Source organism: Drosophila serrata, unplaced genomic scaffold (genome assembly GCF_035046125.1).
Source record: "Drosophila serrata isolate PLE 108 unplaced genomic scaffold, ASM3504612v1 contig_276, whole genome shotgun sequence".
NCBI lineage: Eukaryota > Metazoa > Arthropoda > Insecta > Diptera > Drosophilidae > Drosophila > Drosophila serrata.
Window position 1 is genome coordinate 8,035,900 of NW_028257174.1, and position 21,240 is coordinate 8,057,139.

Genomic DNA, 21,240 nt, shown 5'->3' on the forward strand with positions numbered 1-21,240 from the left:
AGAAGAACAGAAACTGCAGCAAGCTCTTAGTGCAAGAGCTTTCGATTAACTGCTGAAATGCAACCATGTGCAGCTTTGACTATTGGCTTCTGACATGCAGCTGTACAGAGCTTTGATCAGCTGACATGGAGCCATGTGTAGCAGCGACGATCAGCTGACATGGAGTCATTTGGAGCATGGAGGTGTGACCATATTATTTACCACAACTTTTTTGTAGTGGGACCAGCTAATGTTCATTACTTTAATATCGAACAGTGATTGTAATTTTTCCCTAATTTTTGAAGTGTGACCAGCTCCAATTTTTCAATACTATTATCGAAAGTGACAGTTATTTTTCACAATACTTTTGCAGATCTGTAGCATCGCTCGCTAAGTAAGCAGCAGGGGTCTGGCCCGTCTCCAGTGTCTTATTACAGGGGGCAGCATACCCGATGACCAGAAGGTGGCTTGTCTGACCGGCTGCAATGATGCTGTTTCCACCGCCGCCGCCCTCGGCCATACCGCCGCCGTCGACGGCGCCCTGGCCGGGTGCACCGCCTCCGCCACCGTGCATGGCGCCAGCAATGGGTGAGTTCAGAGTTAAGCCAAGCCAAGGCGACTCACTTATATTAATTCCGATCCATTGCCTGCAGCTTCTGTGCCACCCAAGGTGGAGCTGCAAAAGTAGAACGTGCTGCAGCCCACGAATTCCTGATGTGCTTCAACTGGTCCAAACTGCCGGATGCCAAGCTCCAGGGCGCTGTCTGGAGTGAGCTTGACGAGAGCAAGCTGTATAACAACATGGAGTTAGAGTCGATAGACAAGCTCTTTTATCCTTACCAAAAGAATGGGGTATTGGTGAGGGTCTAGAAGAGATTCCAATAAAAGATCTTCCAATAAAAGATCTATTTTCATAGGCCACCGATGCGAGCAACTGTCGCCAAGCCAGACAAGCAACACCAGTGTGATGCAGGCGTATCGCGAAGTGGCCAGTTCCCGACGTCTGCGCAAGTTCCTTGAGCTGGTTCTGGCTTTGGGTAATCTATTCATTCACTCTTTCATTTATTTTCACTATTTAAGTGCATTCTTAAATACCACAGGCAACTAAATCAACCGCGGAGCACGTGGCAATGCCTCCGAATTCATTAAGTTCATAATTAAGGTCGACGATCAACTGCCACGGAGTCATGTGAAGCATTGACTACCGATGCAACCATATGCAGCTTTGGGTTACAGTGAATGCACTCAGCAGCAGCCACAGGATCAGGATGAGCTGGATCAAGACCACATGCTGGTCACATCCCGGCAGGCGGCAGTGCAGACCACTTAACTCCTGCTGCCCATTGATGAGCTATTCAACACACCCTCGCTGGCCCCTGGCGTGAACAGCGCCAAGGAGAAGAACCTCGATGGCCCGCATTCTGATGACTCTGGCATCGCGGCCTCCTCGCAGAAGAACAACAACCTCCAGTCCAAATAGCACCAGCAACAGCTGCTCTAGCTGACTGTGGTCACCCGCCAGGAGCAGGGTTACATTGGACCCAACTGCCTAAACATGACACCCAAGCCGCCGCAGCAGGAGCTCATTACCAGGACCATTACCACTCCGCAGCTAAGCGACCTGCCCCAAAAGCGTCAGTGGTGCCTTCTGGCCTTCGGTGGTGCCTCTACCAGGGGCGTGATGCAGCGGCTTATGGCCTCCCATTGCTAGCTGGTGACACCCAATATTTCCCTGCCACCCGTCTCGCCATTGGGCAACATAAGCAACTCTGGGAGCAATCTGGAGCACGGAAACTCACCAACGGACATTACCACGGTCACCCTATTACCGGCAGCCATCGAGCGGAACCCAGAGGGCGGCCTGTTGCGTCGAGCAGAAGATCCAGCAGGAGCTGCAGGACCTCAAGTCGAGCGGGAGGGAGCTGAAGCGCCTGCGCTAGATTAACAGGTAGAATACACTGAAGGCTTCGCTGGACAAGCTGTGAGTACACGTCAAGGCTTTCAAGAATCCCTCTTATCATCTTACGTTTTTTCGTTTCCAGCCAGCTCAGCACAGACGAGGCCGATGCGGACTAGGTTGACGATTGGGACTCTGAGGTGGAGCACTGCTATGGCCCCGGAAAACTGCGCAATGCCCAGTCCACCCAGGAGTTGGATAGAAATGGGCAAGTGTTAGATAACCTACTTAAAGGAGTTCGTTTCTCATTGAATTTTCATTCTTATATCGACAGCAACGAACCGGAGATCGTGCACAAGCCCGCTGGCAATCGCAGCCCGAATGCATCCGCCTACATATCCAATAGAGCCAGCAATGGCAGCATTAATGGGATGCGTCCGTCCATATCGCTGGCCCAGATCTGTGATCCGACGCCCAAGGAGGCCCCTCATCGTGAGGCCTCTTTGCCCAGTGGCAAAGCCTGATCAAGAAGAATGGCGAAAACGGGACGGTTATTTAGGCGGCCATCATTACTTTTAAAAAAGGTGGGACCATATCCACTATCACAAGCTTTTTGCAGTGTGACCAAGTAATGTTTCGCTATTTTTACATCGAAAATGTGCAACAGCGTCGATCAGTGACGATATGTAGCATTGACTATCGATTGCTGGAATCCATCCAAACGCAGCTTTGACTATCGATTGCTGGCATGGAACCATGTGCAGCTTTGACATCCTACGTTTTTTGGTTATGGTGAATGCACTCAGGAGCAGCCATAGGATCAGGATGAGCTGGATCATGTCCAGGGCGTGCTGGCCACAGCCCGACCGGCGGCAGTGCAGACCACTTTACTTCTGCTGCCCATTGATGAGCTAACCAACACCCTCTCGCTGGCCACTAGCGCGAACAGCGCCAACAAGACCCGCATTCTGCTGACTCGGGCATCTCGACCTCCTCGCAGAGCAACAACAACATCCAGGACAAGCAGCTGCAGCAGCTCTCGCTCAAGCTGACCGTGGTCACCCGCCAGGAGCAGCATTACATTGGACCAACTGCTACAACGTGACACCGGAGCCGCCGCAGCAGAGGCTCATCACCAGGACCATTTCCGTGCCGCAGCTGACCGGCCTGCCCTACCAAGGGCGTGATGCAGCGGTTTATGCCTCCCATGGCAAGCTGGTGACAACCAATAGTCCGCTGCCGCACGTCTTGCCATTGGGCAACATCACCAGCTCTGGGAGCAATCTGGAGCACGGAAACTCGCCAACGGACATTACCACGGTCACCCTATTACCGGCAGCCATCGAGCGGGACCCAGAGGGCGGCCCGTTGCGTCGAGCAGAAGATCCAGCAGGAGCTGCAGGACCTCAAGCCCTGGAGCGCTTGCGCAAGATTAACAGGCAGAAAACACTGAAGGTTTCGCTGGAAAAGCTGTGAGTACGCGTCAAGGCTTTCAAGAATCCCTCTTATCATCTTACGTTTTGTGTTTCCAGCCAGCTCAGCACAGATTCTGATGACTCTGGCATCGCGGCCTTCTCGCAGAGCAACAAGCACCTTCAGTCCAAGCAACAGTAGGAACAGCTGCTCTAGCTGACTATGGTCACCCGCCAGGAGCAGGGTTACATTGGACCCAACTGCCTCAACATGACACCGAAGCCGCCGCAGTAGGAGCTCATTACCAGGACCATTTCCACTCCGCAGCTGAGCGGCCTGCCCCAGAAGCGTCAGTGGTGCCTTCTGGCCTTCGGTGTTGCCTCTACCAGGGGCGTGATGCAGCGGTTTATGCCTCCCGTGGCAAACTGGTAACACCCAATAGTCCGCTACCACCCGTCTCGCCATGGGGCAACAGAAGCAGCCCAGGCAGCAATCAGAATGGAAGTCAGCAGCAACAACAACACCCTCAAGCTGAACACGCGCGCGGCGTTGGCCTTCCTGGAGAACGGCAATTCGCCAACGGGCATTACCACGGTCACCCTATCACCGGCAGCCATTGAGTCAGACTCGGAGGGCAGGCCGTTGCGTCGAGGCTATGTGCCCGTAGAGCAGAAGATCCAGCAGGAGCTGCAGGACCTCAAGTCGAGCGTGACGGAGCTGAAGTGCCTGCGCTAGATTAACAGGCAGAATACACTGAAGGCTTCGCTGGGCAAGCTGTGAGTACACGTCAAGGCTTTCAAGAATCCCTCTTATCATCTTACGTTTTTTCGTTTCCAGCCAGCTCAGCACAGACGAGGCCGATGCGGACTAGGTTGACGATTGGGACTCTGAGGTGGAGCACTGCTATGGCCCCGGAAAACTGCGCAATGCCCAGTCCACCCAGGAGTTGGATAGAAATGGGCAAGTGTTAGATAACCTACTTAAAGGAGTTCGTTTGTCATTGAATTTTCATTCTTATATCGACAGCAACGAACCGGAGATCGTGCACAAGCCCGCTGGCAATCGCAGCCCGAATGCATCCGCCTACATATCCAATGGAGCCAGCAATGGCAGCATTAATGGGATGCGTCCGGCCATATCGCTGGCCCAGATCTGTGATCCGACGCCCAAGGAGGCCCCTCATCGTGAGGCCTCTTTGCCCAGTGGCAAAGCCTGATCAAGAAGAATGGCGAAAACGGGACGGTTATTTAGGCGGCCATCATTACTTTTAAAAAAGGTGGGACCATATCCACTATCACAAGCTTTTTGCAGTGTGACCAAGTAATGTTTCGCTATTTTTACATCGAAAATGTGCAACAGCGTCGATCAGTGACGATATGTAGCATTGACTATCGATTGCTGGAATCCATCCAAACGCAGCTTTGACTATCGATTGCTGGCATGGAACCATGTGCAGCTTTGACATCCTACGTTTTTTGGTTATGGTGAATGCACTCAGGAGCAGCCATAGGATCAGGATGAGCTGGATCATGTCCAGGGCGTGCTGGCCACAGCCCGACCGGCGGCAGTGCAGACCACTTTACTTCTGCTGCCCATTGATGAGCTAACCAACACCCTCTCGCTGGCCACTAGCGCGAACAGCGCCAACAAGACCCGCATTCTGCTGACTCGGGCATCTCGACCTCCTCGCAGAGCAACAACAACATCCAGGACAAGCAGCTGCAGCAGCTCTCGCTCAAGCTGACCGTGGTCACCCGCCAGGAGCAGCATTACATTGGACCAACTGCTACAACGTGACACCGGAGCCGCCGCAGCAGAGGCTCATCACCAGGACCATTTCCGTGCCGCAGCTGACCGGCCTGCCCTACCAAGGGCGTGATGCAGCGGTTTATGCCTCCCATGGCAAGCTGGTGACAACCAATAGTCCGCTGCCGCACGTCTTGCCATTGGGCAACATCACCAGCTCTGGGAGCAATCTGGAGCACGGAAACTCGCCAACGGACATTACCACGGTCACCCTATTACCGGCAGCCATCGAGCGGGACCCAGAGGGCGGCCCGTTGCGTCGAGCAGAAGATCCAGCAGGAGCTGCAGGACCTCAAGCCCTGGAGCGCTTGCGCAAGATTAACAGGCAGAAAACACTGAAGGTTTCGCTGGAAAAGCTGTGAGTACGCGTCAAGGCTTTCAAGAATCCCTCTTATCATCTTACGTTTTGTGTTTCCAGCCAGCTCAGCACAGATTCTGATGACTCTGGCATCGCGGCCTTCTCGCAGAGCAACAAGCACCTTCAGTCCAAGCAACAGTAGGAACAGCTGCTCTAGCTGACTATGGTCACCCGCCAGGAGCAGGGTTACATTGGACCCAACTGCCTAAACATGACACCCAAGCCGCCGCAGCAGGAGCTCATTACCAGGACCATTACCACTCCGCAGCTAAGCGGCCTGCCCCAGAAGCGTCAGTGGTGCCTTCTGGCCTTCGGTGGTGCCTCTACCAGGGGCGTGATGCAGCGGCTTATGGCCTCCCATTGCTAGCTGGTGACACCCAATATTTCCCTGCCACCCGTCTCGCCATTGGACAACATTACCAGCTCTGGGAGCAATCTGGAGCACGGAAACTCGCCAACGGACATTACCACGGTCACCCTATTACCGGCAGCCATCGAGCGTTGCGTTGAGCAGAAGATCCAGCAGGAGCTGCAGGACCTCAAGCCCTGAAGCGCCTGCGCAAGATTAACAGGCAGAACACTCTGAAGGCTTCGCTGGGCAAGCTGTGAGTACACGCCAAGCCTTTTAAGAATCCTTTTATAATCTTACGTTTTTTTGTTTCCAGCCAGCTCAGAACAGACGAGGCCGATGAGGACTCTGAGGTGGAGCACTTCTATATACGCCCAAGGAGGAGCCCTTATCGCGAGGCCTCTTTGCCAGTGGGAAAGCCTGATCAAGAATGCCGGGAACGGGACGGTTATTGAGGCGGCCATCACTTCTTTTAAAAAAGGTGAGATCATATCCACTATCACAACCATTTTGCAGTGTGACCAAGTAATGTTTCGCTACTTTTACATCGAAGTGTGACCGCTTTTACTTTCAGCTGGTTGCCTGCAGCCATGTGCAACAGCGTCGATCAGTGACGATATGCAGCATTGACTATCGATTGCTGGAATCCATCCAAACGCAGCTTTGACTATCGATTGCTGGCATGGAACCATGTGCAGCTTTGACATCCTACGTTTTTTGGTTATGGTGAATGCACTCAGGAGCAGCCATAGGATCAGGATGAGCTGGATCATGTCCAGGGCGTGCTGGCCACAGCCCGACCGGCGGCAGTGCAGACCACTTTACTTCTGCTGCCCATTGATGAGCTAACCAACACCCTCTCGCTGGCCACTAGCGCGAACAGCGCCAACAAGACCCGCATTCTGCTGACTCGGGCATCTCGACCTCCTCGCAGAGCAACAACAACATCCAGGACAAGCAGCTGCAGCAGCTCTCGCTCAAGCTGACCGTGGTCACCCGCCAGGAGCAGCATTACATTGGACCAACTGCTACAACGTGACACCGGAGCCGCCGCAGCAGAGGCTCATCACCAGGACCATTTCCGTGCCGCAGCTGACCGGCCTGCCCTACCAAGGGCGTGATGCAGCGGTTTATGCCTCCCATGGCAAGCTGGTGACAACCAATAGTCCGCTGCCGCACGTCTTGCCATTGGGCAACATTACCAGCTCTGGGAGCAATCTGGAGCACGGAAACTCGCCAACGGACATTACCACGGTCACCCTATTACCGGCAGCCATCGAGCGGGACCCAGAGGGCGGCCCGTTGCGTCGAGCAGAAGATCCAGCAGGAGCTGCAGGACCTCAAGCCCTGGAGCGCTTGCGCAAGATTAACAGGCAGAAAACACTGAAGGTTTCGCTGGAAAAGCTGTGAGTACGCGTCAAGGCTTTCAAGAATCCCTTTTATCATCTTACGTTTTGTGTTTCCAGCCAGCTCAGCACAGATTCTGATGACTCTGGCATCGCGGCCTTCTCGCAGAGCAACAAGCACCTTCAGTCCAAGCAACAGTAGGAACAGCTGCTCTAGCTGACTATGGTCACCCGCCAGGAGCAGGGTTACATTGGACCCAACTGCCTTAACATGACACCGAAGCCGCCGCAGTAGGAGCTCATTACCAGGACCATTTCCACTCCGCAGCTAAGCGGCCTGCCCCAGAAGCGTCAGTGGTGCCTTCTGGCCTTCGGTGTTGCCTCTACCAGGGGCGTGATGCAGCGGTTTATGCCTCCCGTGGCAAACTGGTAACACCCAATAGTCCGCTACCACCCGTCTCGCCATGGGGCAACAGAAGCAGCCCAGGCAGCAATCAGAATGGAAGTCAGCAGCAACAACAACACCCTCAAGCTGAACACGCGCGCGGCGTTGGCCTTCCTGGAGAACGGCAATTCGCCAACGGGCATTACCACGGTCACCCTATCACCGGCAGCCATTGAGTCAGACTCGGAGGGCAGGCCGTTGCGTCGAGGCTATGTGCCCGTCGAGCAGAAGATCCAGCAGGAGCTGCAGGACCTCAAGTCGAGCGGGACGGAGCTGAAGTGCCTGCGCTAGATTAACAGGCAGAATACACTGAAGGCTTCGCTGGGCAAGCTGTGAGTACACGTCAAGGCTTTCAAGAATCCCTCTTATCATCTTACGTTTTTTCGTTTCCAGCCAGCTCAGCACAGACGAGGCCGATGCGGACTAGGTTGACGATTGGGACTCTGAGGTGGAGCACCGCTATGGCCCCGGAAAACTGCGCAATGCCCAGTCCACCCAGGAGTTGGATAGAAATGGGCAAGTGTTAGATAACCTACTTAAAGGAGTTCGTTTGTCATTGAATTTTCATTCTTATATCGATAGCAACGAACCGGAGATCGTGCACAAGCCCGCTGGCAATCGCAGCCCGAATGCATCCGCCTACATATCCAATAGAGCCAGCAATGGCAGCATTAATGGGATGCGTCCGTCCATATCGCTGGCCCAGATCTGTGATCCGACGCCCAAGGAGGCCCCTCATCGTGAGGCCTCTTTGCCCAGTGGCAAAGCCTGATCAAGAAGAATGGCGAAAACGGGACGGTTATTTAGGCGGCCATCATTACTTTTAAAAAAGGTGGGACCATATCCACTATCACAAGCTTTTTGCAGTGTGACCAAGTAATGTTTCGCTATTTTTACATCGAAAATGTGCAACAGCGTCGATCAGTGACGATATGTAGCGTTGACTATCGATTGCTGGAATCCATCCAAACGCAGCTTTGACTATCGATTGCTGGCATGGAACCATGTGCAGCTTTTACATCCTACGTTTTTTGGTTATGGTGAATGCACTCAGGAGCAGCCATAGGATCAGGATGAGCTGGATCATGTCCAGGGCGTGCTGGCCACAGCCCGACCGGCGGCAGTGCAGACCACTTTACTTCTGCTGCCCATTGATGAGCTAACCAACACCCTCTCGCTGGCCACTAGCGCGAACAGCGCCAACAAGACCCGCATTCTGCTGACTCGGGCATCTCGACCTCCTCGCAGAGCAACAACAACATCCAGGACAAGCAGCTGCAGCAGCTCTCGCTCAAGCTGACCGTGGTCACCCGCCAGGAGCAGCATTACATTGGACCAACTGCTACAACGTGACACCGGAGCCGCCGCAGCAGAGGCTCATCACCAGGACCATTTCCGTGCCGCAGCTGACCGGCCTGCCCTACCAAGGGCGTGATGCAGCGGTTTATGCCTCCCATGGCAAGCTGGTGACAACCAATAGTCCGCTGCCGCACGTCTTGCCATTGGGCAACATTACCAGCTCTGGGAGCAATCTGGAGCACGGAAACTCGCCAACGGACATTACCACGGTCACCCTATTACCGGCAGCCATCGAGCGGGACCCAGAGGGCGGCCCGTTGCGTCGAGCAGAAGATCCAGCAGGAGCTGCAGGACCTCAAGCCCTGGAGCGCTTGCGCAAGATTAACAGGCAGAAAACACTGAAGGTTTCGCTGGAAAAGCTGTGAGTACGCGTCAAGGCTTTCAAGAATCCCTCTTATCATCTTACGTTTTGTGTTTCCAGCCAGCTCAGCACAGATTCTGATGACTCTGGCATCGCGGCCTTCTCGCAGAGCAACAAGCACCTTCAGTCCAAGCAACAGTAGGAACAGCTGCTCTAGCTGACTATGGTCACCCGCCAGGAGCAGGGTTACATTGGACCCAACTGCCTCAACATGACACCGAAGCCGCCGCAGTAGGAGCTCATTACCAGGACCATTTCCACTCCGCAGCTAAGCGGCCTGCCCCAGAAGCGTCAGTGGTGCCTTCTGGCCTTCGGTGTTGCCTCTACCAGGGGCGTGATGCAGCGGTTTATGCCTCCCGTGGCAAACTGGTAACACCCAATAGTCCGCTACCACCCGTCTCGCCATGGGGCAACAGAAGCAGCCCAGGCAGCAATCAGAATGGAAGTCAGCAGCAACAACAACACCCTCAAGCTGAACACGCGCGCGGCGTTGGCCTTCCTGGAGAACGGCAATTCGCCAACGGGCATTACCACGGTCACCCTATCACCGGCAGCCATTGAGTCAGACTCGGAGGGCAGGCCGTTGCGTCGAGGCTATGTGCCCGTAGAGCAGAAGATCCAGCAGGAGCTGCAGGACCTCAAGTCGAGCGGGACGGAGCTGAAGTGCCTGCGCTAGATTAACAGGCAGAATACACTGAAGGCTTCGCTGGGCAAGCTGTGAGTACACGTCAAGGCTTTCAAGAATCCCTCTTATCATCTTACGTTTTTTCGTTTCCAGCCAGCTCAGCACAGACGAGGCCGATGCGGACTAGGTTGACGATTGGGACTCTGAGGTGGAGCACTGCTATGGCCCCGGAAAACTGCGCAATGCCCAGTCCACCCAGGAGTTGGATAGAAATGGGCAAGTGTTAGATAACCTACTTAAAGGAGTTCGTTTGTCATTGAATTTTCATTCTTATATCGACAGCAACGAACCGGAGATCGTGCACAAGCCCGCTGGCAATCGCAGCCCGAATGCATCCGCCTACATATCCAATGGAGCCAGCAATGGCAGCATTAATGGGATGCGTCCGGCCATATCGCTGGCCCAGATCTGTGATCCGACGCCCAAGGAGGCCCCTCATCGTGAGGCCTCTTTGCCCAGTGGCAAAGCCTGATCAAGAAGAATGGCGAAAACGGGACGGTTATTTAGGCGGCCATCATTACTTTTAAAAAAGGTAGGACCATATCCACTATCACAAGCTTTTTGCAGTGTGACCAAGTAATGTTTCGCTATTTTTACATCGAAAATGTGCAACAGCGTCGATCAGTGACGATATGTAGCATTGACTATCGATTGCTGGAATCCATCCAAACGCAGCTTTGACTATCGATTGCTGGCATGGAACCATGTGCAGCTTTGACATCCTACGTTTTTTGGTTATGGTGAATGCACTCAGGAGCAGCCATAGGATCAGGATGAGCTGGATCATGTCCAGGGCGTGCTGGCCACAGCCCGACCGGCGGCAGTGCAGACCACTTTACTTCTGCTGCCCATTGATGAGCTAACCAACACCCTCTCGCTGGCCACTAGCGCGAACAGCGCCAACAAGACCCGCATTCTGCTGACTCGGGCATCTCGACCTCCTCGCAGAGCAACAACAACATCCAGGACAAGCAGCTGCAGCAGCTCTCGCTCAAGCTGACCGTGGTCACCCGCCAGGAGCAGCATTACATTGGACCAACTGCTACAACGTGACACCGGAGCCGCCGCAGCAGAGGCTCATCACCAGGACCATTTCCGTGCCGCAGCTGACCGGCCTGCCCTACCAAGGGCGTGATGCAGCGGTTTATGCCTCCCATGGCAAGCTGGTGACAACCAATAGTCCGCTGCCGCACGTCTTGCCATTGGGCAACATTACCAGCTCTGGGAGCAATCTGGAGCACGGAAACTCGCCAACGGACATTACCACGGTCACCCTATTACCGGCAGCCATCGAGCGGGACCCAGAGGGCGGCCCGTTGCGTCGAGCAGAAGATCCAGCAGGAGCTGCAGGACCTCAAGCCCTGGAGCGCTTGCGCAAGATTAACAGGCAGAAAACACTGAAGGTTTCGCTGGAAAAGCTGTGAGTACGCGTCAAGGCTTTCAAGAATCCCTTTTATCATCTTACGTTTTGTGTTTCCAGCCAGCTCAGCACAGATTCTGATGACTCTGGCATCGCGGCCTTCTCGCAGAGCAACAAGCACCTTCAGTCCAAGCAACAGTAGGAACAGCTGCTCTAGCTGACTATGGTCACCCGCCAGGAGCAGGGTTACATTGGACCCAACTGCCTCAACATGACACCGAAGCCGCCGCAGTAGGAGCTCATTACCAGGACCATTTCCACTCCGCAGCTAAGCGGCCTGCCCCAGAAGCGTCAGTGGTGCCTTCTGGCCTTCGGTGTTGCCTCTACCAGGGGCGTGATGCAGCGGTTTATGCCTCCCGTGGCAAACTGGTAACACCCAATAGTCCGCTACCACCCGTCTCGCCATGGGGCAACAGAAGCAGCCCAGGCAGCAACCAGAATGGAAGTCAGCAGCAACAACAACACCCTCAAGCTGAAGACGCGCGCGGCGTTGGCCTTCCTGGAGAACGGCAATTCGCCAACGGGCATTACCACGGTCACCCTATCACCGGCAGCCATTGAGTCAGACTCGGAGGGCAGGTCGTTGCGTCGAGGCTATGTGCCCGTCGAGCAGAAGATCCAGCAGGAGCTGCAGGACCTCAAGTCGAGCGGGACGGAGCTGAAGTCCCTGCGCTAGATTAACAGGCAGAATACACTGAAGGCTTCGCTGGGCAAGCTGTGAGTACACGTCAAGGCTTTCAAGAATCCCTCTTATCATCTTACGTTTTGTGTTTCCAGCTAGCTCAGCACAGATTCTGATGACTCTGGCATCGCGGCCTTCTCGCAGAGCAACAAGCACCTTCAGTCCAAGCAACAGTAGGAACAGCTGCTCTAGCTGACTATGGTCACCCGCCAGGAGCAGGGTTACATTGGACCCAACTGCCTCAACATGACACCGAAGCCGCCGCAGTAGGAGCTCATTACCAGGACCATTTCCACTCCGCAGCTAAGCGGCCTGCCCCAGAAGCGTCAGTGGTGCCTTCTGGCCTTCGGTGTTGCCTCTACCAGGGGCGTGATGCAGCGGTTTATGCCTCCCGTGGCAAACTGGTAACACCCAATAGTCCGCTACCACCCGTCTCGCCATGGGGCAACAGAAGCAGCCCAGGCAGCAATCAGAATGGAAGTCAGCAGCAACAACAACACCCTCAAGCTGAACACGCGCGCGGCGTTGGCCTTCCTGGAGAACGGCAATTCGCCAACGGGCATTACCACGGTCACCCTATCACCGGCAGCCATTGAGTCAGACTCGGAGGGCAGGCCGTTGCGTCGAGGCTATGTGCCCGTCGAGCAGAAGATCCAGCAGGAGCTGCAGGACCTCAAGTCGAGCGGGACGTAGCTGAAGTGCCTGCGCTAGATTAACAGGCAGAATACACTGAAGGCTTCGCTGGGCAAGCTGTGAGTACACGTCAAGGCTTTCAAGAATCCCTCTTATCATCTTACGTTTTTTCGTTTCCAGCCAGCTCAGCACAGACGAGGCCGATGCGGACTAGGTTGATGATTGGGACTCTGAGGTGGAGCACTGCTATGGCCCCGGAAAACTGCGCAATGCCCAGTCCACCCAGGAGTTGGATAGAAATGGGCAAGTGTTAGATAACCTACTTAAAGGAGTTCGTTTGTCATTGAATTTTCATTCTTATATCGACAGCAACGAACCGGAGATCGTGCACAAGCCCGCTGGCAATCGCAGCCCGAATGCATCCGCCTACATATCCAATGGAGCCAGCAATGGCAGCATTAATGGGATGCGTCCGGCCATATCGCTGGCCCAGATCTGTGATCCGACGCCCAAGGAGGCCCCTCATCGTGAGGCCTCTTTGCCCAGTGGCAAAGCCTGATCAAGAAGAATGGCGAAAACGGGACGGTTATTTAGGCGGCCATCATTACTTTTAAAAAAGGTAGGACCATATCCACTATCACAAGCTTTTTGCAGTGTGACCAAGTAATGTTTCGCTATTTTTACATCGAAAATGTGCAACAGCGTCGATCAGTGACGATATGTAGCATTGACTATCGATTGCTGGAATCCATCCAAACGCAGCTTTGACTATCGATTGCTGGCATGGAACCATGTGCAGCTTTGACATCCTACGTTTTTTGGTTATGGTGAATGCACTCAGGAGCAGCCATAGGATCAGGATGAGCTGGATCATGTCCAGGGCGTGCTGGCCACAGCCCGACCGGCGGCAGTGCAGACCACTTTACTTCTGCTGCCCATTGATGAGCTAACCAACACCCTCTCGCTGGCCACTAGCGCGAACAGCGCCAACAAGACCCGCATTCTGCTGACTCGGGCATCTCGACCTCCTCGCAGAGCAACAACAACATCCAGGACAAGCAGCTGCAGCAGCTCTCGCTCAAGCTGACCGTGGTCACCCGCCAGGAGCAGCATTACATTGGACCAACTGCTACAACGTGACACCGGAGCCGCCGCAGCAGAGGCTCATCACCAGGACCATTTCCGTGCCGCAGCTGACCGGCCTGCCCTACCAAGGGCGTGATGCAGCGGTTTATGCCTCCCATGGCAAGCTGGTGACAACCAATAGTCCGCTGCCGCACGTCTTGCCATTGGGCAACATCACCAGCTCTGGGAGCAATCTGGAGCACGGAAACTCGCCAACGGACATTACCACGGTCACCCTATTACCGGCAGCCATCGAGCGGGACCCAGAGGGCGGCCCGTTGCGTCGAGCAGAAGATCCAGCAGGAGCTGCAGGACCTCAAGCCCTGGAGCGCTTGCGCAAGATTAACAGGCAGAAAACACTGAAGGTTTCGCTGGAAAAGCTGTGAGTACGCGTCAAGGCTTTCAAGAATCCCTCTTATCATCTTACGTTTTGTGTTTCCAGCCAGCTCAGCACAGATTCTGATGACTCTGGCATCGCGGCCTTCTCGCAGAGCAACAAGCACCTTCAGTCCAAGCAACAGTAGGAACAGCTGCTCTAGCTGACTATGGTCACCCGCCAGGAGCAGGGTTACATTGGACCCAACTGCCTCAACATGACACCGAAGCCGCCGCAGTAGGAGCTCATTACCAGGACCATTTCCACTCCGCAGCTAAGCGGCCTGCCCCAGAAGCGTCAGTGGTGCCTTCTGGCCTTCGGTGTTGCCTCTACCAGGGGCGTGATGCAGCGGTTTATGCCTCCCGTGGCAAACTGGTAACACCCAATAGTCCGCTACCACCCGTCTCGCCATGGGGCAACAGAAGCAGCCCAGGCAGCAATCAGAATGGAAGTCAGCAGCAACAACAACACCCTCAAGCTGAACACGCGCGCGGCGTTGGCCTTCCTGGAGAACGGCAATTCGCCAACGGGCATTACCACGGTCACCCTATCACCGGCAGCCATTGAGTCAGACTCGGAGGGCAGGCCGTTGCGTCGAGGCTATGTGCCCGTCGAGCAGAAGATCCAGCAGGAGCTGCAGGACCTCAAGTCGAGCGGGACGGAGCTGAAGTGCCTGCGCTAGATTAACAGGCAGAATACACTGAAGGCTTCGCTGGGCAAGCTGTGAGTACACGTCAAGGCTTTCAAGAATCCCTCTTATCATCTTACGTTTTGTGTTTCCAGCTAGCTCAGCACAGATTCTGATGACTCTGGCATCGCGGCCTTCTCGCAGAGCAACAAGCACCTTCAGTCCAAGCAACAGTAGGAACAGCTGCTCTAGCTGACTATGGTCACCCGCCAGGAGCAGGGTTACATTGGACCCAACTGCCTCAACATGACACCGAAGCCGCCGCAGTAGGAGCTCATTACCAGGACCATTTCCACTCCGCAGCTAAGCGGCCTGCCCCAGAAGCGTCAGTGGTGCCTTCTGGCCTTCGGTGTTGCCTCTACCAGGGGCGTGATGCAGCGGTTTATGCCTCCCGTGGCAAACTGGTAACACCCAATAGTCCGCTACCACCCGTCTCGCCATGGGGCAACAGAAGCAGCCCAGGCAGCAATCAGAATGGAAGTCAGCAGCAACAACAACACCCTCAAGCTGAACACGCGCGCGGCGTTGGCCTTCCTGGAGAACGGCAATTCGCCAACGGGCATTACCACGGTCACCCTATCACCGGCAGCCATTGAGTCAGACTCGGAGGGCAGGCCGTTGCGTCGAGGCTATGTGCCCGTCGAGCAGAAGATCCAGCAGGAGCTGCAGGACCTCAAGTCGAGCGGGACGGAGCTGAAGTGCCTGCGCTAGATTAACAGGCAGAATACACTGAAGGCTTCGCTGGGCAAGCTGTGAGTACACGTCAAGGCTTTCAAGAATCCCTCTTATCATCTTACGTTTTTTCGTTTCCAGCCAGCTCAGCACAGACGAGGCCGATGCGGACTAGGTTGACGATTGGGACTCTGAGGTGGAGCACTGCTATGGCCCCGGAAAACTGCGCAATGCCCAGTCCACCCAGGAGTTGGATAGAAATGGGCAAGTGTTAGATAACCTACTTAAAGGAGTTCGTTTGTCATTGAATTTTCATTCTTATATCGACAGCAACGAACCGGAGATCGTGCACAAGCCCGCTGGCAATCGCAGCCCGAATGCATCCGCCTACATATCCAATGGAGCCAGCAATGGCAGCATTAATGGGATGCGTCCGGCCATATCGCTGGCCCAGATCTGTGATCCGACGCCCAAGGAGGCCCCTCATCGTGAGGCCTCTTTGCCCAGTGGCAAAGCCTGATCAAGAAGAATGGCGAAAACGGGACGGTTATTTAGGCGGCCATCATTACTTTAAAAAAAGGTAGGACCATATCCACTATCACAAGCTTTTTGCAGTGTGACCAAGTAATGTTTCGCTATTTTTACATCGAAAATGTGCAACAGCGTCGATCAGTGACGATATGTAGCATTGACTATCGATTGCTGGAATCCATCCAAACGCAGCTTTGACTATCGATTGCTGGCATGGAACCATGTGCAGCTTTGACATCCTACGTTTTTTGGTTATGGTGAATGCACTCAGGAGCAGCCATAGGATCAGGATGAGCTGGATCATGTCCAGGGCGTGCTGGCCACAGCCCGACCGGCGGCAGTGCAGACCACTTTACTTCTGCTGCCCATTGATGAGCTAACCAACACCCTCTCGCTGGCCACTAGCGCGAACAGCGCCAACAAGACCCGCATTCTGCTGACTCGGGCATCTCGACCTCCTCGCAGAGCAACAACAACATCCAGGACAAGCAGCTGCAGCAGCTCTCGCTCAAGCTGACCGTGGTCACCCGCCAGGAGCAGCATTACATTGGACCAACTGCTACAACGTGACACCGGAGCCGCCGCAGCAGAGGCTCATCACCAGGACCATTTCCGTGCCGCAGCTGACCGGCCTGCCCTACCAAGGGCGTGATGCAGCGGTTTATGCCTCCCATGGCAAGCTGGTGACAACCAATAGTCCGCTGCCGCACGTCTTGCCATTGGGCAACATTACCAGCTCTGGGAGCAATCTGGAGCACGGAAACTCGCCAACGGACATTACCACGGTCACCCTATTACCGGCAGCCATCGAGCGGGACCCAGAGGGCGGCCCGTTGCGTCGAGCAGAAGATCCAGCAGGAGCTGCAGGACCTCAAGCCCTGGAGCGCTTGCGCAAGATTAACAGGCAGAAAACACTGAAGGTTTCGCTGGAAAAGCTGTGAGTACGCGTCAAGGCTTTCAAGAATCCCTCTTATCATCTTACGTTTTGTGTTTCCAGCCAGCTCAGCACAGATTCTGATGACTCTGGCATCGCGGCCTTCTCGCAGAGCAACAAGCACCTTCAGTCCAAGCAACAGTAGGAACAGCTGCTCTAGCTGACTATGGTCACCCGCCAGGAGCAGGGTTACATTGGACCCAACTGCCTCAACATGACACCGAAGCCGCCGCAGTAGGAGCTCATTACCAGGACCATTTCCACTCCGCAGCTAAGCGGCCTGCCCCAGAAGCGTCAGTGGTGCCTTCTGGCCTTCGGTGTTGCCTCTACCAGGGGCGTGATGCAGCGGTTTATGCCTCCCGTGGCAAACTGGTAACACCCAATAGTCCGCTACCACCCGTCTCGCCATGGGGCAACAGAAGCAGCCCAGGCAGCAATCAGAATGGAAGTCAGCAGCAACAACAACACCCTCAAGCTGAACACGCGCGCGGCGTTGGCCTTCCTGGAGAACGGCAATTCGCCAACGGGCATTACCACGGTCACCCTATCACCGGCAGCCATTGAGTCAGACTCGGAGGGCAGGCCGTTGCGTCGAGGCTATGTGCCCGTCGAGCAGAAGATCCAGCAGGAGCTGCAGGACCTCAAGTCGAGCGGGACGGAGCTGAAGTGCCTGCGCTAGATTAACAGGCAGAATACACTGAAGGCTTCGCTGGGCAAGCTGTGAGTACACGTCAAGGCTTTCAAGAATCCCTCTTATCATCTTACGTTTTGTGTTTCCAGCTAGCTCAGCACAGATTCTGATGACTCTGGCATCGCGGCCTTCTCGCAGAGCAACAAGCACCTTCAGTCCAAGCAACAGTAGGAACAGCTGCTCTAGCTGACTATGGTCACCCGCCAGGAGCAGGGTTACATTGGACCCAACTGCCTCAACATGACACCGAAGCCGCCGCAGTAGGAGCTCATTACCAGGACCATTTCCACTCCGCAGCTAAGCGGCCTGCCCCAGAAGCGTCAGTGGTGCCTTCTGGCCTTCGGTGTTGCCTCTACCAGGGGCGTGATGCAGCGGTTTATGCCTCCCGTGGCAAACTGGTAACACCCAATAGTCCGCTACCACCCGTCTCGCCATGGGGCAACAGAAGCAGCCCAGGCAGCAATCAGAATGGAAGTCAGCAGCAACAACAACACCCTCAAGCTGAACACGCGCGCGGCGTTGGCCTTCCTGGAGAACGGCAATTCGCCAACGGGCATTACCACGGTCACCCTATCACCGGCAGCCATTGAGTCAGACTCGGAGGGCAGGCCGTTGCGTCGAGGCTATGTGCCCGTCGAGCAGAAGATCCAGCAGGAGCTGCAGGACCTCAAGTCGAGCGGGACGGAGCTGAAGTGCCTGCGCTAGATTAACAGGCAGAATACACTGAAGGCTTCGCTGGGCAAGCTGTGAGTACACGTCAAGGCTTTCAAGAATCCCTCTTATCATCTTACGTTTTTTCGTTTCCAGCCAGCTCAGCACAGACGAGGCCGATGCGGACTAGGTTGACGATTGGGACTCTGAGGTGGAGCACTGCTATGGCCCCGGAAAACTGCGCAATGCCCAGTCCACCCAGGAGTTGGATAGAAATGGGCAAGTGTTAGATAACCTACTTAAAGGAGTTCGTTTGTCATTGAATTTTCATTCTTATATCGACAGCAACGAACCGGAGATCGTGCACAAGCCCGCTGGCAATCGCAGCCCGAATGCATCCGCCTACATATCCAATGGAGCCAGCAATGGCAGCATTAATGGGATGCGTCCGGCCATATCGCTGGCCCAGATCTGTGATCCGACGCCCAAGGAGGCCCCTCATCGTGAGGCCTCTTTGCCCAGTGGCAAAGCCTGATCAAGAAGAATGGCGAAAACGGGACGGTTATTTAGGCGGCCATCATTACTTTAAAAAAAGGTAGGACCATATCCACTATCACAAGCTTTTTGCAGTGTGACCAAGTAATGTTTCGCTATTTTTACATCGAAAATGTGCAACAGCGTCGATCAGTGACGATATGTAGCATTGACTATCGATTGCTGGAATCCATCCAAACGCAGCTTTGACTATCGATTGCTGGCATGGAACCATGTGCAGCTTTGACATCCTACGTTTTTTGGTTATGGTGAATGCACTCAGGAGCAGCCATAGGATCAGGATGAGCTGGATCATGTCCAGGGCGTGCTGGCCACAGCCCGACCGGCGGCAGTGCAGACCACTTTACTTCTGCTGCCCATTGATGAGCTAACCAACACCCTCTCGCTGGCCACTAGCGCGAACAGCGCCAACAAGACCCGCATTCTGCTGACTCGGGCATCTCGACCTCCTCGCAGAGCAACAACAACATCCAGGACAAGCAGCTGCAGCAGCTCTCGCTCAAGCTGACCGTGGTCACCCGCCAGGAGCAGCATTACATTGGACCAACTGCTACAACGTGACACCGGAGCCGCCGCAGCAGAGGCTCATCACCAGGACCATTTCCGTGCCGCAGCTGACCGGCCTGCCCTACCAAGGGCGTGATGCAGCGGTTTATGCCTCCCATGGCAAGCTGGTGACAACCAATAGTCCGCTGCCGCACGTCTTGCCATTGGGCAACATTACCAGCTCTGGGAGCAATCTGGAGCACGGAAACTCGCCAACGGACATTACCACGGTCACCCTATTACCGGCAGCCATCGAGCGGGACCCAGAGGGCGGCCCGTTGCGTCGAGCAGAAGATCCAGCAGGAGCTGCAGGACCTCAAGCCCTGGAGCGCTTGCGCAAGATTAACAGGCAGAAAACACTGAAGGTTTCGCTGGAAAAGCTGTGAGTACGCGTCAAGGCTTTCAAGAATCCCTCTTATCATCTTACGTTTTGTGTTTCCAGCCAGCTCAGCACAGATTCTGATGACTCTGGCATCGCGGCCTTCTCGCAGAGCAACAAGCACCTTCAGTCCAAGCAACAGTAGGAACAGCTGCTCTAGCTGACTATGGTCACCCGCCAGGAGCAGGGTTACATTGGACCCAACTGCCTCAACATGACACCGAAGCCGCCGCAGTAGGAGCTCATTACCAGGACCATTTCCACTCCGCAGCTAAGCGGCCTGCCCCAGAAGCGTCAGTGGTGCCTTCTGGCCTTCGGTGTTGCCTCTACCAGGGGCGTGATGCAGCGGTTTATGCCTCCCGTGGCAAACTGGTAACACCCAATAGTCCGCTACCACCCGTCTCGCCATTGGGCAACATAAGCAGCCTAGGGAGCAATCAGAATGGAAGTCAGCAGCAACAACACCAACAGCAACACCCTCAAGCTAAACCGTGCGCTGCGTTGGCCTTCCTGGAGAACGGCAACTACCACCGGCAGCCATCGAGCGGGACTCAGAGGGCAGGCCTTTGCGTCGAGCAGAAGAACCAGCAGGAGCTGCAGGACCTCAAGTAGCGCGAGACGGAGCTGAAGCGCCTGCGCTAGAATATCAGGCAGAATACACTGAAGGCTTCGCTGGACAAGCTGTGAGTACACGCCAAGCCTTTTAAGAATCCTTTTATAATCTTACGTTTTTTTGTTTCCAGCCAGCTCAGAACAGACGAGGCCGATGAGGACTCTGAGGTGGAGCACTGCTATATACGCCCAAGGAGGAGCCCTTATCGCGAGGCCTCTTTGCCAGTGGGAAAGCCTGATCAAGAATGCCGGGAACGGGACGGTTATTGAGGCGGCCATCACTTCTTTTAAAAAAGGTGAGATCATATCCACTATCACAAGCATTTTGCAGTGTGACCAAGTAATGTTTCGCTACTTTTACATCGAAGTGTGACCGCTTTTACTTTCAGCTGGTTGCCTGCAGCCATGTGCAACAGCGTCGATCAGTGACGATATGCAGCATTGACTATCGATTGCTGGAATCCATCCAAACGCAGCTTTGACTATCGATTGCTGGCATGGAACCATGTGCAGCTTTGACATCCTACGTTTTTTGGTTATGGTGAATGCACTCAGGAGCAGCCACAGGATCAGGATGAGCTGGATCATGTCCAGGGCGTGCTGGCCACAGCCCGACCGGCGGCAGTGCAGACCACTTTACTTCTGCTGCCCATTGATGAGCTAACCAACACCCCCTCGCTGGCCACTAGCGCAAACAGCGCCAACAAGAATCGCATTCTGCTGACTCTGGCATCTCGGCCTCCTCGC

At 54.8% G+C, this 21,240-nt stretch overlaps 2 protein-coding genes and 7 pseudogenes across 3 annotated transcripts in view; 8 read left to right on the top strand and 1 right to left on the bottom strand.

Annotated features, from left to right (window-relative positions):
- Nsun2 (tRNA (cytosine(34)-C(5))-methyltransferase Nsun2) overlaps window positions 1-21,240 on the bottom strand; it is a 45,027-nt gene that overhangs the window by 20,626 nt on the left and 3,161 nt on the right. The window lies entirely within an intron of this gene.
- Window positions 134-1,084, top strand: LOC147643314 (uncharacterized). Its single transcript, XM_086835222.1, has 4 exons — window positions 134-182; window positions 417-567; window positions 633-837; window positions 897-1,084. The coding sequence occupies exons 1-4, from the start codon at window positions 134-136 to the stop codon at window positions 945-947; spliced, it is 456 nt and encodes a 151-aa protein (XP_086691348.1). The 3' UTR covers window positions 948-1,084.
- Window positions 1,067-2,456, top strand: LOC110181983 (uncharacterized; annotated as a pseudogene).
- On the top strand, window positions 2,508-4,560 carry LOC110181989 (uncharacterized; annotated as a pseudogene).
- On the top strand, window positions 6,562-8,419 carry LOC147643315 (uncharacterized; annotated as a pseudogene).
- LOC110181988 (uncharacterized) lies at window positions 8,473-10,529 on the top strand (annotated as a pseudogene). Its single transcript, XR_015272214.1, has 5 exons — window positions 8,473-8,517; window positions 9,000-9,313; window positions 9,374-10,030; window positions 10,092-10,214; window positions 10,281-10,529. The product of XR_015272214.1 is annotated as an uncharacterized LOC110181988 (transcript).
- Window positions 10,578-13,351, top strand: LOC110181984 (uncharacterized; annotated as a pseudogene).
- On the top strand, window positions 13,400-16,173 carry LOC110181985 (uncharacterized; annotated as a pseudogene).
- LOC110181991 (uncharacterized) lies at window positions 16,222-18,995 on the top strand (annotated as a pseudogene).